Source organism: Scardinius erythrophthalmus (assembly GCF_964197995.2).
Source record: "Scardinius erythrophthalmus genome assembly, chromosome: 8".
Taxonomy (NCBI): domain Eukaryota; kingdom Metazoa; phylum Chordata; class Actinopteri; order Cypriniformes; family Leuciscidae; genus Scardinius; species Scardinius erythrophthalmus.
Window position 1 is genome coordinate 10,264,478 of NC_138228.1, and position 20,522 is coordinate 10,284,999.

Genomic DNA, 20,522 nt, shown 5'->3' on the forward strand with positions numbered 1-20,522 from the left:
TATGATCGCAAATCAACATTTTAACGCAGCTGCCGAACAACTTTCCTTGTTTTGTGTCACGCGCATGACGTCACTCGGCGTCGGCCCGTGACGCTGCGTCTCTTTGTTGGGCCAGCAGCAGCGTCGCGTCGCTCCTCTGTTGTTGTTTTCTCTGCTGCTGGAAAAACTGGAATGCTAGCAGCTAAAGAAGTATTCTCGTTTTGGTTTTGCTCTGTCTGCCAAATAATACACATCGAACTTATCTCACTTGGCGTGTCGCTACACTAAACGCAACCCAGTCATGGACTCAGACGAGGGTTACAATTACGAATTCGACGACGAGGAAGAGGAATGCAGCGAAGACAGCGGCGAAGATGAGACCGCGGACGACACCCTGGAGCTCGGCGAGGTGGAGTTGGTTGATCCCGTGGTGGCCGGCGGAGAGCGAGACGACTGCGGGGAGACCGGGGGCAGCGGCCTCGGGCCCGGGCAGGATGAGGAAGACTACCGCTTTGAAGTTCTCACTGCCGAACAGATCCTGCAGCATATGGTGGAGTGTATAAGGGAGGTCAACGAGGTCATCCAGGTAAGTGTTTTCAGGACACCCCCTGGGCTCAGATCGCCCTGGAATTACCCGTTATAACAAAAGAGAACATTTTGACATCGTTCTGGGAAACTTTGCCCCGCCGTTGGCAACACACGAGACGTGAAAAAGCCACCAGTTGTCCTTTAAACCAAAGTGAATGAAAAGACAGTGTTGAAACGTCAATAGGATACATATATGGTTATGAAGGAGCATGTTTGCGTCAACCCTGTCCTTAGCTCATCCAGTAATGACATAAGATGCTTAACTAGCTTCTAGTTCACCTGCATATAAAATCAAGCTGACATGTCTCCCTTCAATGTGCTTAATTTAAACAAAAGTACATTTCATTGGCCAAAACGTTTGCGTCAGAACTTATCATAAACCAAGTCACATAAAGTAAAATAATGATATTGTAAATAATCTCTCCATTTTATTTGAGTCCCCTTGTTCCTGGTCACTAGCTTAGTAAGCTAACCACGAGCAAACAGCCCCAGTTTAAGTGCATTAAAAGAGCTATATTGCGATGTCTTCATATGTTTCATATGTCTTCAGGGCTGGTTGTTGATAGTCCGATGAAGAAAGTGTCCTCTTCATCATCTGTTTAGCTGGGATATGGGTTAGGGCGCGTTAGCATGTGTGAGTTACCTAGTCTTATAACGTTAGTTGCTCCCGACAACAACATGGCGGAACCGATGCTTCATCATGGCTGGTTATGTTTGATTAAACATCTTAAAAATAGCTCATCAAAGTGAATTTGAGTCATGATTAATGTTTGCTTTCTGCTGCGGAGTCATAGCCACAGGCTGTTTAGAGTCTCGTGAAGCTCGACATTTCACTCTGCTAACAGCAGTTTGATTGTTTAGTTTAGTGTATGCTGGTTAATTCACAGATTTTATTTGTTAGATTGGCACCTTCTATGCAGTCAGCAAACGCCTTTTTATGTGTGCATGCTGTTATTGTGATAAGTTGAAGTGAGCTGAGTGATGCTGTGCCTCACTTTATAATATATATCTATTACAGTGAGCACACCCATTTCTGTGTTGGAGTTTAATCTGTCTTTGTCCCAGTGCAGTGCAAGCTTTCTCAACATGCCTGACATTTTCAACTGAACCCAATGGAGACCCTGGTTTAGTTCAGGAATGTCAAATTGGGGTGATTGTGAAATTCAGAAGGTTATGCTGGTTATGTCTCCTCGTATCCCTCTGCACTGCCTGCCAATATGCACTTTGATAAACTTTTTGCAGTATTGTGGTTCATGCTTTGTCTCCCTGACAAGCAAGAATGCACTCTATTGTCTTAATAATAAAAAAACATGTCACTGCTGCTCTTTGAAGCATTGTCCTTCATGCCACAAACCCCAAGATGTCCTCACAGACTGTATCGTGATGACGTACTGGATTAAATCCAGTGCATATAGTGGACGTGTCATTCCCCCCCTACAAGGGGTTAGTATTTGTTGTAGCATTGTGTAGGCAATCAGCACTGTGATTGACATTAGTAGTGAAATATTTACATATATATATATATTAGACAAATAACTAGCAGTTATTTGGGCTTTAATTAGTATTTTGTCAAGTAATAATAATGGCAATAATCAATATCAGTTGTTTTCCTGAGAAATTATTAATTTAGCAATGATTTAAGCAGAAAATTAGGTGTTTGTGACCATTAACTCAATGTGTAGGCTAGTTTATTAATATTTTTGTCTTCTGTGTCAGTATGGTAGTCAAAAGTATAACTGATCTGAAAGTAAAACTACTTTATGTAAACTATCTGTCTAGTACACACAGACACACACTTGATGTATATAAAATTATTTATGCCTTTGTCTCTTGTTACAGAATCCTGCTACGATCACTAGAATATTACTTAGTCATTTCAACTGGGACAAAGAAAAGCTGATGGAAAGGTAATTGTTCTCTGTGGTCTATTCCCTCCCACCAGATTATTAGTCAGCTAACACCTGTCTCTATTCAATACTGAACCAGCAAAGTTTGAGAATAATGTAACGTTTATCTCTTTGCAGGTACTTTGATGGTAACCTGGACAAGCTGTTCTCAGAGTGTCATGTTATAAACCCCAGCAAGAAGTCTCGGACGCGCCTCATGAACACAAGATCGTCGGCACAGGACATGCCATGTCAGATCTGCTATCTCAACTATCCTAACTCGGTCAGTGCCCTCAGCGCAGTCGCTTTCGTTGCCTCTGATTAATCTATTTCCACGGCTGCTGTGCTGATATTTTATTAGCAGACTCATTGGAAATACAACTGCCATCGTTCACACAGTTCTGCACATCCTCTATCCCTGGAATGTCCTTTGTTAGACAGTTTGGCTAATTTGATTAATAATTATAGTCAATAAAATAAAGTGTGGTACTCTCAGCGCCATTTAATATACACTACTGTTCAAAAGTTTGGTTTTGGAAAGATTATTTTTTATTTTAATGTTTGAAAGAAGTCTCTTATACTCACCAAGGCTGCATTTATTTGATCAAAAATACATTAGAAAAAAAAAGTACAATTTAAAATAATAGTTTTCTGTTTTAATATATTTTAAAATGTAATTTATTAATTTAATGGCAAAGCTAAATTTTCAGCATCATTCCTCCAGTCTTCAGTGTCACATTCTATTATGCTAATTTGGTGCTTAAGAAACATTTCTTATTGATAATTCAATGATAATTAATATAATAAAATGATATACGTCTTTTTTATATAATTTTAACGGATATTATTTTCTCATTACTATTAGTTGAAAATTGTTTGGAATTGATGAATAGAAAGTATTTATTTGAAATATAATTTTTTTTGTATTAGTCTCTTTACTGCCACTTTTGATCAATTTAATGTGTCTTTGCTAAATAAAAGCATTAATTACTTTAATTAAAAAAACATTGGACCCCAAACTTTTGCACAGTTGTGTATTTGCTATATTTAAATCCATTTTACAGAATTCCATAGATTTCCTCTCAAAATCATTTGATAAAATGCGACGTATGAAGATTCCATCTGTGGTTGTTTATTTCAGTGGATCTGTTGAATCGCTTAGCAGTGTGAACAGATTGTGTACCACATGGATTGGATGCTGTTGCATTGTGGGGTATGTTAAGGTGGTATGCAGTATTATTTGGATATATCTTGTGTTTTCTTGTTTGCCACCCTGTGCTGCACACTGCAGTGTCTCAGCCGTCAGGGAGGATTTCTAATGAGCTCTTTTCGTCAGTAATCTCTTCACTGGATTACTCAAATTGTATACAAAGCAGCTGAGGAGAGGAACAGGCGGGTCTTCGGATTTGCAGGGAACCTTGAGAAACGTTGTGTGTATGTCAGTGAAAGGATAGATTAATTGTGGCATGCATGAATTGTTTTGATCAGCTTTGTCATGTGACTGTCTGAAATAAAACTCTGGATTAAGCATCAGGGATTTGGACACTGTTCTATTTATTGCTTTGAATTGCGACTGAACTATTTAACTGGAATAGCAACCGGTGAAAGTTCCTTTCTCACTGCTTGTCAGCTCGAAGTAAAGGGTCAGTTGGTGGTCACATGATACAGCTAACTTCATCTTTGGCAAATGTAACTATCATCAGTTTGACGTTGAGAGTTCTGCTTAACTGAGCTTAATCTGATTGCGGGTGTATGCAGTATATCAGTTTATTAGGATGATTCATTTAACCCAATGTCTAATTCAGATTTCAGTGTTTATGTGTTGCTTCATAAAGCTGACCACCACTCTGTTCCCAAGAGATGTTCCCTAAATACCATTAGTGCCGTCTGCACAGTGTTGTTAAAGTACTTGTGATGTTGTTGTAAGCAATACTCTGCTTGCGTCAGTCCTACCACAAATATTAAGCTGATTTGTTTTTGCCTGCGTTGTCTGCTGTCCCAAGAGAGAGAACCAGGCATTTACTACCAGGGGGCCTGAGACTAGAGCTGGGCGGTATGACGATATATATCATTACCACCAGAGTTTGAAATTAACTTTTTCACTCACCGGCCAATGTAGCTTCTACATTTTTAAGTTACCTGCTATTCAGAACTTCTACTAGCCAAAAAAAGAAGAAATGAACCAGATTAACTATGTCACATCTTAAAAACATAAACATAATTAACATAAAAATTGTAGAATGTTGGAAAATAACTGTCCTTTCTGTAAACAAATGCTTTTTAATCTTCGCCATTGCTTCATTGCAAATGAATAAGCGCTGCGTTATTTGTTGCGTAGTGACGTGCATGCTCAAGTAAGCCAGATAATGCGCAGGTTCTGCGCAATACGCTGTATTTAATATATCATGATGATTCATGAGTTGAGTATTTGCGCTAAATCTGTGCAGATTTGGCGTACACTTCCCCAGCAAAGTGAGTAAACATAATAACTAGTGATTTGACTGCGTTACCCGCCACAATTGATTTTTACCTGCATTTGGCAGGTTGGTGGTTGTTAATTTCAAACCCTGGTTACCACGGTATAAAATGTCTATCTATAGATTTTGCTATAACGTGTATATCGTTGTATGTAAATATATAGCACTATTATTGACACTTCAGAGTGATGAAAGGCACGAATGAGAATATAAAGAGTGGGACGTGCTTGATGTTAAAAAGACTTATAAGTGTAATATATCCTGCTCGTGCTGACTGGCACCCTGCCAAAGTGTGCGCACAGAAAGCTGCCTCTCTCAGAAGGCGATCGTGAATTTGGGCCTTACTCGATGTTGAGTTGTAGCATATACCTACCTGCTGCTCTGTGACATTAATGTGAATCAAACAAAAGAGAAAATAACTTACTGCTCTTGACTAAATAACCTTTTTTTCCAGCTTTAATAAGAATACATTTAGATGTAATTAAAACAGTGCCTACTATGCAATATTACATTTTTACATTTGATTAAATTTCTGTACTAATTCTAACTAGTACTAACTAAGAGGACCACAATCAATGGCTTTTTGTGTATATTATCCTTGACAGTTTCTGAAATGTGAACTTTGAACTTTCTTTGTACAATTATTTTTTAAATCTAGTTTGCCACATGTTAAATAAACCTAATGTACCTGAAAATGTAATTTGTTTAGGCTAAATCATATTTTTGTTATTGTATTTGACCTGTTGTTTGTAATTTGCTTCTTTTTCAAATTTGTAATAACAGAAATGAGACAAAATTAAGAAAAATTACTATATTGTGATATGTATCGTTATCATGAAATACAATTTCTCATATCATGAAATAAGAATTTGGTCTTATCGCCCACTCCTACACATGGTAAACGCATGACAAAGGGATACTTTGTAGGAGCAGTAGATAATCACTATGGCTGACTCTTGTCACCTGTTCAGAACTGCTTCATAAGATCGCTATCTGAGCCAAAAAACACAGGGTTGTTGGTTTTATCGATCTGTTGAAGAGAACAAGGCTCATTGTATTTCATGGGCACACAACACTGGATAGCTGTTTGCTAGATATTTTTTCATTGCTTTTTTAGGTTTAATGTTTTGCAGTAGGCTATTTGACATTTGTATTTCTGTATATTATAGTTCCTTATTCAGTCTGCAAGATCCAAAAGAAAAGAAAGCTATTCAGTTCTTAGGCTATTTCATGTCATGAAATTTAGGGCTGGGTATTGACAAAAATTTCACGTTTCAGTTTGATTTCGATTCACAAGCTCGCGTTTCGATCCAGTTCCAATTTCGATTCAATAATTGGGGTACGTTTTGGGTACAAATTACAAGAGGAGAAAATGTATCTCTCAACTAATGTTGTAAACTATACAGAGAACCCCAGTTGGTTCATTAATATAATATTAAAGGTTAAAGTTTGTATAGGTTATTTGCATTTAAATTACAATAGGAAGTTTTTATAATAATAATAATGTTATAAAAATATTTTTATGATAATTATGTTTCTATTTGTTTTTTAAAACATTTAAATGGTGGCCAGTAAAAAACATGACAGATTTATTCAAATAAATAGGTTAAGTAAAAATACAATGATATTCAATATAGTTCATATATCTATCAAAATATTTATTTTAATACATTTTGAGATAGTTGAGTTTATTTTTCTAGCGAACCAACGAGTTTATGGTCACTGATTATTGGCAATTCTGAGGTAAATATAACGTTACCTGAAATATTGTGTACCAGCTGTTTTATTGATGTCTTTACGCTGTTAAAACACTTGATTGATTGATTACATCAGACATGATACGTTTCAGTAAGTCGTTCTATATCTTTCAACATACCTTCTGATGTTCATTCATGTTTATTTTGTGCTTTAACTAGTAGTAAAGAAGAGATGATCAGTTCACGTGCTGCTTAAACTGATGCATCTACAGCAATCTGTCGCGCCACATTAAAGAGCGCAAAAACGTAATTTATTTGAATAAAATTGACAGAATTTGAAAGCAGAGACTTTGTTTCATATCAAAAGTAACTAAGCTTATTGTGATATTTTGGATGGGAGACATGCTACAATGTTTTGTTCATTCATCAACCGAAAACAGCATTGACTGAAAGATTGATCCTTGGGATTTAAGAATCAATATTCATCAAAATGAGAATCGATTAAAATCGAGAAATGTATATATTTAACCCAGCCCTAATGAAATTGTATTTATATGTATTTACACTGTTCTCAGAACTTGTTATTAATTTGTAACTTCTGATTTTAAATGTGGATTTGGTGTTGGCTGTTCTTTTGCAGTACTTCACTGGTCTGGAATGTGGGCACAAGTTCTGCATGCAGTGCTGGGGCGATTACTTAACCACCAAAATCATAGAGGAAGGAATGGGACAGGTATATATTCCAGCTCTCAGTACACATAGCCTTTAGATTGGGTTGTTGTTATACCAAAATGTCAGTAGTTGATACCAATACCAGTGGATTTTCATGGCTCTTAATGCCACAGCAAAACTAATATGAATAACATACACTACAGTTCAAAAGTCTCGGGTCGGTAGGATTTTTAAAAAGTTTTTGAAAGAAGTCTCATTGTGGATGCATAAATACATGTGGATATTTAATCAAAAATACAGTTAAAACAGTAATATTGTGAAATACTATTTTAAGTAACTGTTTTATATTTTAATATTTTGAATTTGATCTGAATCTGAATTTTCAGCTGTCATTACTCCAGTTTTCAGTGCCACATGATCCTTCAGAAATCATTCTAATATTCTGATTTGCTGCTCGTGAAACATTTCTTAATAATATCAATGTTGAAAACAGTTGTGCTGCTTAATATTTTTATGAAAACCACAATACATTTTTGCAGGGTTATTTGAAGAATAGATACTTAAAAAGAACAGCATTTGCTTGAATATTTTTTGTAATGTTATAAATGTCTTTACTGTCAGTTTTAATCAATTTTATGAATCCTTGCTGAATAAAATGAAAAGTAGTGTAGTAGTGTAGCCATCAAGTACTTCTCAAATAAGTAAACATTGCTTTAAGTAAAGTAAAATGAAGAGCAGTGATTCCCCCCCCCCCCACCCACCCACACACACACACACACACACACACACACACACACACACACACACACACACACACACACATTTCATATGTAGATATTGCTTGCTTAATATTATAGACATAACTGGCAGTCGCTGCATTTACACTGCAAGGTCTAATGCACAAACCAAATGTTTTGACACTGACTGTTTGTCTCATGTAAATGTAACAGACTATATTTATAGCATTTTGACCAAGAAGTGCACTTGACAGTTGATGCATTACTATTAGATGCTGTCTCTCTTCTGAGAGCACTCGCTCTTACACAAATACACACGAGAAAGCAGCCTATCACTCTGACAGGCTGATGTAAATACTGCAGCGGTTGTGTTTTTAGCTGTCAAGCTATTCACACTGGCCATAGCAGATTTTTTTTTTCTGTGTCAACTGACATTTTTTCTGTTTCTCTGACCTATTGTAACACAAGCTTGTTTGTTTCCATTCTAGACCATTTCTTGTCCTGCTCATAGCTGTGATATTCTGGTGGATGACAACACAGTCATGTAAGTGTTTGAGAAATAATTTTTTTTTTTACCCCTCTCTCTGTGGCCATCGTGTTAACATCCTCCAAACATGTAGCAGTTGTTTCAGTAAAGGTAATATCTTAATCTCAGTATTAGAATTGTTTTGAGAATCACATAAAAAATCATGCCTTTAAAATTCCTCCAATGTATTTTTCTAAGAGTATTCGGTCTCCTCTCCCTTTGTCTCATGTCACCATTGCTCATGATATATAAAAGCCTCATAAGATTAATTCTTCTTAATGGTGTGTTCTGAAGTATATTATGGCTACCCTAGATGAGCTGATAGTTTATTCAGAAGTAGGACACTCTGTTACCCTGTCTTGCTGGAAGTGTGAGTCACAACACAGCACCTCCTGTCGATTCAGTTAAATTATTTTGGATCCGCACAGTTGTCTTAACCTACATATGATCTCCCTGCTGCTTTTAAGACGCAGGTACAGGGTCTGATCCTTTTTATATGCTCTTTGTGGCCTCTGGTGGATAATAAATATAATATGTAGAAGCATGCATGTCTGTTTTTGTCTGATCTAAATGTCTCAATTCTTCCAACAGGCGACTGATTACAGATTCGAAAGTGAAGTTGAAGTACCAGCATTTAATAACCAATAGTTTTGTAGAGGTGGGATTTCATTCCATTCTATTATATTGTGTAATCTGGGATTTTTTTAAAAACCTAAATAAAAGCTTTGAAATTTTGGCTAATTTAAAATAAAGTTGTGAAATACAGTGAAGAAATGTTTAAGATTATTTTAAGATTTCTTGGTCATCAAATGTAAGCAAATCTGTGACATTGAGCATGTGAACAATTTGTACTAAAGGTCAGGTTTCTTTGCTTTTATTGAAACAAGACTTTTCTCAAATAATGCTGGATAACACGAATCATCATATATGGAAGCATTAAGTTGCTTCACTTGTGATTTGTAAATCTGGCTTATTCTGGTCTCTTTATCTGCAGTGTAACCGACTGTTAAAATGGTGTCCAGCACCTGACTGTCATCACGTTGTCAAAGTACAGTACCCAGATGCCAAACCTGTACGGTGCAAATGTGGTCGGCAGTTTTGGTAAGACACTGAACTGATAATGAGATCAAATACTTTTAGTACGTGGCCTCAGGTCAGGTTTAGGGCTTCCAACAGCTCAGGGCAGACCTGATCAAGCCAGTGACACTAGAACTCAGGATGGCACTGGTAATCTTATCTAGCCATCAAAGCTACCTGTTAATTTTTACAAAGCAAAGAGTCATTAGAGCCATTAGAAAATGTGCATACATGTATACACTCACACTTTTAAAAGAGAATTTTGTGCTAGATCAGAGAATGCTTATGTGCTCTCAATTCATTTGCAGCTTCAACTGTGGAGAAAATTGGCACGATCCAGTGAAGTGTAAGGTATGTTGAGGTCTCATTGTATTTTTTAAAATCCTTAAAGGGTTAAGTTCACCCAAAAATGAAAATTCTGTCATCATTTCCTCACCCTCACACTGTTCCAAACCTGTATGAATTTCTTTCCTCTGTGAACTATCCCTTTAAGATCAACTAGAATTGCACAACAATGCTATCAGTGTTTATATGTAAATATATCGAGTCATGGATTTGTGTCATGTACGTTTTTTGAAGCTTTTTTATTGTCAACAATGGCTTCTGTGTTTTTCACAGTTTAGCAGTTACTGTTATTTCTGGCAGAAAAACCTGGATCCTAATTTTCTATAAATACACTGATTTATTGATTGTTTACATTGATGTGTAAAACATGTATGTGCAAAACACCCACTGTGTCTAAATTCTGAGGCAAAATGAGTAGATATTTTTTTTATTAGTAGAATGCACAGTTCCATTGCCATTAAAGGTAGGGTTGGTAATTTCAGAGAGGCTAGCAATAGCAAGCTAGCTCTGAAATCATAAGATCCCACCCCCTCCTTTCATAGTGTCTCCAAAGCCAAGCCTCCTCCAAAACACATGAACGCGCACAGCCAGAGCAGTGTATCCGAAGCGTCACGAGAGACGCCGTTAAATTACCTCATGCCACAATACACATTACAATAACAATGAACGTAACGTGGCTTGTACCCACCTGACTGCTGCAGATTTATTTCGCGTTGATAGTGTTGCCATAGAAATGCACAAATATGAATCTGTGGATGTGAACCGCACAGAGTAGAACATCACAGGTTGCCAGCTCTTAATTTGGGTAGTTATAGCGTGAACACGTAAGCTCATTGTTTTAGTTCTGCAGGAACTGTAAAAGGTGGCTGCTGTTTGTTTGCGGCGCTCTGTCTACAACTCTGCATAGCCTCATGGAACACACTGATGGCGTGTGATGTTTGCGCGAGCAGGGTGCGCAGAGGTATGCAAATACATGGGTTGACAGGCATCCTATTATTGCATTCGCGCTGAATTGATTGCGAAAATGTTTGAACATTGCAATGATTGGACGAAAATGTTTTGGTCTTGAGATTTCCACAGAAGTTATATGCACATTTCTTATTATTTAGACCACTTCTATTATTGATTGCTATCAGGATGTCAAGAGTGTTCCAACCAGTATAACAACTGTTTATGAAAAACATTGCCTACCCTACCTTTAATAGACTGAAAGTAATGAAAATACATTTTTCCATTCTGAAAGGACAGCACTGAATGAAGTAAGTGTTGATTTGGTATGGCAAGTTTTTCTATCTGAACAAAGAAAGCTAGCAGACTGCCACCTCTCCTCCTCTCAGCATTAAGAGGCTCTTCAGAGACTTGTCTTGTTATTGTGGGGGTAGTCTTGGCAAAAACAAAGGAATCTTCTAGTCCCTTGTGCTTCTCATATGGGGATTACAATCATCTTCCATTGAGAGAGAACATTTAACCCTTCATAAGCACTGCCGCAATTCCCTGCTCTTGTACATGTTTTTATGTAATATTCTGTGTCATGAATACCTCACTTTTTTGATTCTTGTTTGTTCTCTGATGTTATTTTACCTCTCGATCCCAGTGGTTAAGGAAATGGATTAAAAAATGTGACGATGACAGTGAGACATCAAACTGGATCGCAGCAAATACAAAGGTCAGTGGTTAGACTCACTTTGTGTGGTGAATTTTTCTCTGTGGCATATGATGACCCAGATGAATAACAGCCATCTTGCTGTTGTGTTGCAGGAATGTCCGAAATGCCACGTCACCATAGAGAAAGATGGTGGCTGCAACCACATGGTGTGCCGAAACCAGAACTGCAAAGCAGAATTCTGCTGGGTTTGCCTGGGGCCCTGGGAACCACATGGCTCTGCATGGTAGGTTCAGATATATATATATATATATATATTTTTAGAAATATAGAATTTATTGTGATGATTTAAGGTTGTAAAGACATCACAATATTCATACCTTCTGGGCTGTTAGTATTTATCCACAAGGATTGCAGTTTTTCCCAACCTGAAACTTATATGCTTTGTGGTCAAATATGGATGCATAACCCTTATGTTTCTTTGAATGCTCCAAACAATCAGCTATTGATCGCAAACAGCCAAAAATCACTTTTATTGATTCGATACGCAGTATCTCAACTTGCCGATCACATTTTAATCATGTGAATTAAGGTATGGCGAAGCTCAGCATCTACAAGGTGTGTGTAACTCAAGCCTCTTTATAAAATAACTCCTAACCAATCGGCAATAACAGTAGTTGCTCTTCAGTCTGCATACGTGTGCTCTTCTCCTTCCACTTTTTCCATAGGTTTTCTTAAATGCAAGAAGGGGGCTTCAAGGACAAAAGTTTGTGCATTGTATATTGCAGTCGTTTCTCATTCATCTTCACTGGACTTCAGTACTTTGCCCATTTATCTTCTTAGCTTGTAAATGCAATGCCCCAATGAGAGCATATGAGAAGAGTGGAGTGACTTTAATTCAAAGTGTTTTGTAAACGCTCCACTCCGTGTTTTCCATGTTTCACTATGCACTGGTGAAAGTAACCGGATTCCAAAAAAATGTTGCTCACTCTTGGTGATCCACTGCAAAGGTCTTTCATTATGTTTGCTTTTTAATGTTCTGAAATTCTTGTCTCAAGATTTAAACAAAAAATCAACACTAAAAAGTACAACTTTCAATCTACTATTCTACCTTTTCCCAAGGCAACGTTTTCATATGCACGTCTGGGATCAGTAGGTCCATCTTAAACCTGAGACCTCAAAGACGAGCTTTCCCCTCCTCCTTATTCCATGCAGTCATCCGTTTACAAATCACTTGCAAACATCACTTAGGAAAAGTGACTCATTCAGCTGACAACCACTGAAAATCACAGAGTTTAATGTTTCGTGATGTGTTAGTAAACAGATTTTGTTGAAATTTACATTTCTTTATTGATGTGCAAAACATTATTGGCTAATAGAACTAATTCTTGGAATGTGTGTTTTTTTTTTTTTTACCCATAGGTATAACTGTAATCGCTACAACGAGGATGATGCCAAGGCAGCGCGGGATGCTCAAGAGGTAAATAATGTCAGTCCTTTTGTGCTGGTGTTTGAATATTCAAATTTTGTTCTTAATCTTAAACGTTGTTCTAATCCGGTGTTTGATCTGTGTCGTGCAGCGTTCCAGAGCAGCCCTGCAGAGGTACCTGTTCTACTGCAACCGCTACATGAACCACATGCAGAGCCTGCGCTTCGAGCACAAGCTGTACGCCCAGGTCAAACAGAAGATGGAGGAGATGCAGCAGCACAACATGTCTTGGATCGAGGTGCAGTTTCTGAAGAAGGCCGTGGACGTGCTGTGCCAGTGCCGCTCCACGCTCATGTTCACCTACGTCTTTGCATTCTACCTCAAGAAGAACAACCAGTCTATCATCTTCGAGGTAAACCGGAGATGGTCATTTGTAATGTGATTTATTGAATTGTGTTGTCAAAAAAATGGAAAATCTGTCATTTTAGATGTTTGATGGTTTGTGTGTTTGCACCCAGAATAACCAGGCGGATCTGGAGAATGCCACAGAGGTTCTGTCTGGATATCTGGAACGAGACATCTCCCAAGATTCTCTGCAGGACATTAAGCAGAAAGTACAAGATAAATATAGGTAAGTGTACAAATAGAAATTTGGTTTAACACTAACATTTGTCTGACTATAGCCCTATTCGGACGGGACTAGTTTTCCAAACGACGTTTGAGTTACAATTCTTATCAACCTACGTCTGTGATTTCATGTACGGATTCGGACGGGACTAACATCTCCGTGTTTATTACCGAGGTAGGAGTGTCTGTTTTACATGTGGGCATTGCAGAAGATCACGTGTTCAGAATGCGTGGATTGCGTATGGTCATTTGAAATTAAGTACTTTTAAAATTAAGCACTTTGAAATATAAAGTAAAACGTCCTAACGTATTTAGTGTTTTGTAAACCTTTTATAAAAATTGTAGTATAAAAAAAAACTAAACATAGATTTATCATCATGATTTTATAGAACTGGGTTCTTATAATAAACCCACCGGAATAAAAAGTTTTAACTTATATAATTTACACGTTATGTAATTAAGTGAAGAAATGAAAGTAATCTTACCTTACCTTACCTTAACTGATATTACAGTAGCCAGTCTTAACAGTTTACATGATTTGGCTCATCTTGTTGATTTCATTTTTTATTTTATTTTTTCTTCGCAGTGTAGGCTACCAAACACATTTACATCCATTATCGGTGCGCAAAAAGCAGAAACTTGAATACCGGCGCGATAGCGAGAGATTGTATGGCAGTTCACGTTGACCAAAACACATAAGAAAAAGCGTTTTGGAAAAAAAATGTCCGGTAATCACAGACATTCGCATTCGGACGGGATTAGATTTCTCTGAGGACCGCCGAGTTTGACGAAAAACAGTAGGTAATTTGCTCTGGAATTTTTACAGAGGTCGTGTGAGAAAAAGACAGACATGGCAGATTCGGACAGGATTAAAATCTCAAAGTACGTCTGTGAAACAGATATTTCTCTAACGTCCCCCTGTGAAACTAGTCCCGTCCGAATAGGGCTTATGACAAGCATGGATTTAACACCCATTCACAAGAAGTCTAATGTAACATAAAAAACAAAAATGTTTGCCTGCAGTTTTTACAGCAAAAATATTCACATATAAGGCAATGCCAAATGTACAGCATTTTCCGAAAAAAAAAAAGATATATATATATATATATATATACATATATTTACATGTATATATTTCAGGGGCGTGCAGTCAATATAAGCTGCGAATGCTCTGCATACCAAGCCATTCGTGGACTCGCTAATTAATACTAATACTGTAAATGAATATAAATTCCCTTGTTTGAGGTGTATCATAAAGCTTACATGATACAATTTTGGTTTTGTGTATGTAACTGTCTGTCATTTATTTATTTGCCAAACGAATATATATATATTTAGTCTATTTAGTTTTGGATCAAATACAATGTGAATTTCGTTGAACGAGATCTGGCAGCACATTTTTTGTCTTGGGCGAGTGATTCGTGGACGGCTTTCCCTGATCATGAAATCCCCCATATGCCAGCAAACCAATGAGAACGCAGGACAATGATGACGATACATAACAACAGAGCGTAGGCATCAAAGCGGTTGTGGATCCGCTTATCTGAAGCCCTCTGTAACTGGTAGATTTGAAGAAAATTACAGTCGTTTGGCAAATAAATAAATGACAGACAGTTACATACACAAAACCAAAATTATGTATATTATATATATATATATATATATATATATATATATATATAAAAACATTTATTTTATTTTTTACGAAAACGAATAAACCATTAAAGTTACACTGTGTAATATTTTAAGTTATTTCAAAATTATACGTTCTCATTAATGTGTAATCACTTCAACCAACTAATTAAGTATTCTCGTAAGTGTATAATCTGCCATTTAGAATACATACGAGCAAGTCGCTCGAATGGCGGTAGCCATGTTGCGCACCCATCTTGAAAATACATTAGACAAAGAGAGACATACAAGCTTTGCCTTTTGCGTTTTTACACGCAGTGCCACCGAGACGAATGCGAGAGGGAGATTTGCTCACGTTTGCTGGCAGATTTGAAATAATACGGCCACCGTAGGAGTTAAAACGCCCTCGGAATGGGAGGGGCTAGAAAGTAATATTCAGTTGGTAGTCATAAACAATTTCACCGCTAGATGGGAGTAAATCCTACACAGTGTAGCTTCAAAGACAAACCTACTGTAAGTTGACCTACTGTCATTATCCGTGGTTGTTAATCAATAGTCTATGCGTTTGTTAAAGGGATATTTCACCGCTGGAAAGATGAATGTGTATTTAAATTGGGTCATTTATGTAGTAGAAATGTGAAATTATTTTAGAAGTTGGTGCCTTCTAGACTGAGAAAAGCCAGAAAATGTATTTTTGGCTCATGTGGATGAAAGACAACAACTCCCAGAATGCACTTGTTTCGCTGCCCTACGAGGCCACTCCAAAGCCACGTCTACCGGTTACAGAGGGCCGTATCCGAAGAAATGATACAACTAGGCTACTAGTTGACTCGAAAATGAAAAGACGCCGTTTTATCATGAAATCACACCCCCTATGGGCGGGTTGAAAACATGCGGAAGCGGAACTAGTAAAATGACTTTATTTGGCATTATTTCAACTTGATTTTAAAGAATAATTGTATTTTTATTTATTATACCTCTATTTATTATAATTAAATTTCACTTATTTTATTTATAATTGGCAACTAATATTTATTATATTACGCTTTTATTACATTCTAAATTAAAAACTACTTCCAGCATTAAATACGTATTTTGTGTGTCCCAAGCCGATGCACCGTACCGTTTAAAAGGTGAAATGTGTTGTTTCTGCGACATTAGTGACACTTAGCGGAATTACAAAAATACTGCATACTTTGCAAACGGCCATTTTGCGTGTTGTGCCTCTCTCAACTCAAACATCACGTCCACAGCTCTTACGGGTGCTTGTGAAGCCATGTGTCAACAGGTTAAAGGTATAGCGGAGGATTTTTTACTTCCGGGTGGATCACCTATACTATTGGTCCTCCTAATTGTCAATCATTCTGGTGAATCAATCAAACTTTTCAAAATGTGGAGAGGGCGGGTCTTATCTAAAATTCGGAAAGATCCTCCGCTATACCTTTAATGTAGGCTACTTTCAAGAAAAGGTCCAACATATAAAGAATACTTTTAGCTGTGTTGCTACGCGTCATGAGAGTAAGCAAATTGAGCGGCTAACACTATATAGTGCAAACTCAAATGTTTCACTTATAATAAACCCATCTAATATATATATATATATATATATATATATATATATATATATATATATATATATATATATATATATATATATATATATATATATATATATATATATATCACGTCATACAGTGCAAGAGAGCTGCACAAATGCGTCTACCGTGTTTTGCAGGTTTTCATGTGTGGTTTCTCTTACTCGCAGTGACAGATATACAAGGGTTTTAGATCCAGACACTGTTCTCCACTGGAGTTACTATCAGTTTTGTTTTCTATGCATGACTCGAATGCTCCGCTCTCCATATTTTTAGTTTTAAATGTTACATTTATTTTTAAATGCAAACTTTGCCATCCCTAAAAATGCATTTAGAAAACAACAACAAAACATTCACTCAAATTTTCCGCAGACCGTCTAGCTCCCTAGACCCCAGTTTGCAAACCACTGATCTAAGGCAACTTTTTGGTTCTCTGGCCTTGTTGTTTTGCCGTGCTTGACCGCGCTCTCTTCCTTTATAACAATCCACGTTTTGCTGCTCCTGTGTGCAGATACTGTGAGAGCAGACGGAGAGTGCTTCTGCAACACGTTCACGAAGGCTACGACAAGGACCTGTGGGAGTACATCGAGGATTGAGGCAACACCTCCACACCACACCACAGACTCTCTGAGAGAAACTCCACCCACTAGAGCGCCGACGCAACGACAAGAGCTCTGCTGCCTCCTCCCTGGCAAACCGCCCTGCGTTGCAGAATTTTTTCCAGATTTTTTTGTTCCATGAAAAGCATAAGAGTAAATTATATTTAATTGAAAAAGTTAGAGAATATTAAAAATACAAATATTACATGTTCGACAGTATTGTTAGCAGCGTGAAGCGCAAGACCTGAGAAGTCCAACAAAACGCTCTTGCCCTCGGAAGTCTTTTTCCTTCTTATTATGTTCGTGGACGTGTTCCGTTTGACTTTATTTTATATAATCTTTTTGCGTGTTGAAAATGGACTTTGTTTTCAAAATGGCTTTAATTCTGACCATGTCCGGCGAGATCCGTGTTAGGGTTTGCTGAATGTTGATTGGTTGATTGTAAGGAGACGACATGTTTGGCACACAGACGTTAGTGGAATAGGACGCAAAAAAACACCAAAAAAAAACAAAACAAAAGACAAAAATCGGTATTTTTCAATTTGTAAATAATGCATATGCATGGAAGTTAAAGAGTAAGAGTGGCATGTGTTTGCATCATTTTTAAAAGATATTTATCTTTACAAATATAAAAACAAAAAAAAATGTATATTTGCTGTGTAGATTGAGTGTCTTTCCTATCTTGGATCGCCCCTCTGAAGAGGTTTGGACTTGACAAATGCTTGACGTAAATGGGGAGCCCGTGTGTCTCCCTCCGCTCCTCCCCTTCGCTCCTCAGGGACGGAGCAGGGCTATATTCTGCCAAATCCAGCAGATCATGCCAAGGTGGTGCGCTTCTGCCGACTACAAGTTTTGTGGGAGGAAATGGGGGTAGTTTAATGTTCGCTGCTTTTTCCAAGAGTTCAGATTTTTCGAACAGAACAGTGGTTTCCTCTGCTCTGCCTTCTTCGCTGTTATTCTTCTCCTAGGTAGATTTAGGATCGTATGATTTTAAGAGTTATATGAATAATTTCTGAGAGCCAAACTGAGTGACATTCACTCATATAACCTTTTATATTTTTTCTTTTTGTCTCTCTGAAGTTAATTCTTGGTTCCTGACCCCGGCTCGAGGTTCTTTTCTCTGTCCGCCCATCATTCACGTAGGTTAAATTGAACCGATGGGCCTCGTTGAGCTGCTTTCTTGACATCTGTTGTCAAGTGTTCTGACTGAGCCATTGACAAACAGGGTTAGGCATTTCCCACATGATCCGTTTTTTTTTTTTTTTTGCACACCGCAGAACTAGTAGTCAGAAGCCACTGTTATCTCCACACTGCTTTAAATTAATTTAGTGTAAAATAATCACACGTTTGCACCCGGGATGGATTTCCAAAGGGCCCGTTTGAGTCATGATATAGTTTGCAGGGAATGTGATGTAACCTTTGTACTGTGATGTTGCATTTGTGTACACTTTGTTCATGCATTGTGTGTGTGGACACTGTGGCTATCATTGAAGCACTGAGACCCTCTCTTCAGGGGTTCTGGGGTGGGGTTCCGGGATAGACACAGGTGGGACGGTGTCATTGTAGATCAAGTTGGCTTATTCAGACAACACCAAAGTGTCAGTCTCAAACTGGTGATTTTTTTTCCCTTTTTTTTTCCTCCCTTTCTTTCTGCTGGAAGTGTGATTCATATATTGGCTTTTCTTTCTTTCTTTCTTTTTTTTTTTACGTTTCAAATGTGCGCCATGAAAATAAATGTCCTAAAATGCATTCTTCATTTAAAGTAATATCATTCTCTTGTGTTTGCCTATTAATAATTTTTTGCTTTGTGTGCTGGGAACGATTGCAGTTTGTTTTCAAGTTTTGAGTGCCGAGATGGTCTTCCAGGTATAAACATATATCAATTGACTATTAAATGAGAATTAGACATTTCATGCAAGCATATTGCAGAATAATAAATGGGAAAATCTTCCAAGTTTGGCTACTTATTTTGCAGGTCCCTGTAGTTTCCATTACAAAGGAATGCACGGTGTGTTCTGCTAAACCATGGAATGGTTATACTGGCCCTGTATGCAGTGTGTGTGTGTGTGTGTGTGTGTGTGTGTAACTGTCTCCTTCCGGCCTGTTTGCTTCTCAGCTACGCCTATTTGATCATGTCTGGTAGTTCTTGAGCATCCAAAATTAACATTCAAGGTAACAAAAAGCAGCTACTCTCATTTTGTTGAGACATCCAAAAACTTTTAATACTTTTCTACATGTATCCTTTCTTTATGCGATTAATTTTTTTTTTTTTGGGATTTCTTGTATACATAGTGTACAAATGTGTAAGAAATTAGTTGTTTGTTTTTGAAGAAAACAAATATTAAAGTGCAAAATGTTGCAAACATTGCTTTAGTTTGTGTGCTTTTGTTTATTTCAAGCTAGCGCTAGTTTGGCGTATCTTGGGTTTTGGTTGGCTTTGTCATTAACACAAGCATGTTATGCTTTATATAAAAATTATGCAGTCCACACATAAAGCTCATAGATTTCGTGACTCCACATAGATGACAGACATGAGAGGGAGAGTAGTTTTGCCTTCAATATTCACAATGAAAATGTCCACAAGAGGGAGACCAATGTTAACTGATGTGACTAAACTGAAGAATTGTAACGGTAGTAAAGCATGGCCTTCGGAAATGGGTGGATATTGCTCATTTAATGTAGATTAAATTATTAATATGTTCTACCTTCTCTTCAAATTTGTGTCACGTGAGAAACACTTTAAGCTAGCAACATTTACCACCAGACGTGTCGAATGTACTGTGAAAATCATTTTTAAAACGAAAGCCTACAAGACAAATGGGATGTAGAAAAATGTCACTATGCAATTTCTCTGAAGAGTTTTGTCGCAGGAGAAATGTTGATTTCTAATGCCGCGTTCCAGGCAACCTGTAACCCGTGTTTTCCCAACTCGTAACTGGGAGTAGGCCTACATCGATCTAGTACGAGTTCACGGGTGGGAAGTTACGGGTTTACTGCCGTTCCAGTGCACTTTCACGGGTACAAGGTTGGAAAAACACGGGTTACAGGTTGCC

The 20,522-nt window shown here is 37.5% G+C and overlaps 1 protein-coding gene across 2 annotated transcripts; it reads left to right on the plus strand.

Annotated features, from left to right (window-relative positions):
* Positions 1-48: 48 nt before the first annotated feature.
* Positions 49-19,842, plus strand: arih1 (ariadne ubiquitin-conjugating enzyme E2 binding protein homolog 1). Of its 2 annotated transcripts, none has more exons than XM_081371960.1 (14): positions 49-565; positions 2,407-2,474; positions 2,592-2,736; positions 7,268-7,360; positions 8,525-8,580; positions 9,154-9,220; positions 9,557-9,663; positions 9,948-9,990; positions 11,579-11,650; positions 11,743-11,873; positions 13,010-13,067; positions 13,168-13,428; positions 13,535-13,647; positions 17,382-19,842. In XM_081371960.1, exons 1-14 carry the CDS (start codon positions 281-283, stop codon positions 17,464-17,466), a joined length of 1,584 nt encoding a protein of 527 aa, XP_081228086.1. In that variant the 5' UTR covers positions 49-280; the 3' UTR covers positions 17,467-19,842. The 2 variants fall into 2 exon arrangements, with proteins under 2 accessions (XP_081228086.1, XP_081228085.1); XM_081371959.1 differs by having other exon boundaries at positions 67-565; positions 13,010-13,076.
* Positions 19,843-20,522: the final 680 nt, after the last annotated feature.

Bases quoted from the DNA above. Each gene is read 5' to 3' on its own strand.
- arih1 (XM_081371959.1), top strand. From the start codon at position 281: ATGGACTCAGACGAGGGTTACAATTACGAATTCGACGACGAGGAAGAG. The intron at 8,581-9,153 runs GTAAGTGTTTGA...TTCTTCCAACAG, and splicing joins GTGGATGACAACACAGTCAT to GCGACTGATTACAGATTCGA. The intron at 9,221-9,556 runs GTGGGATTTCAT...CTTTATCTGCAG, and splicing joins TAACCAATAGTTTTGTAGAG to TGTAACCGACTGTTAAAATG.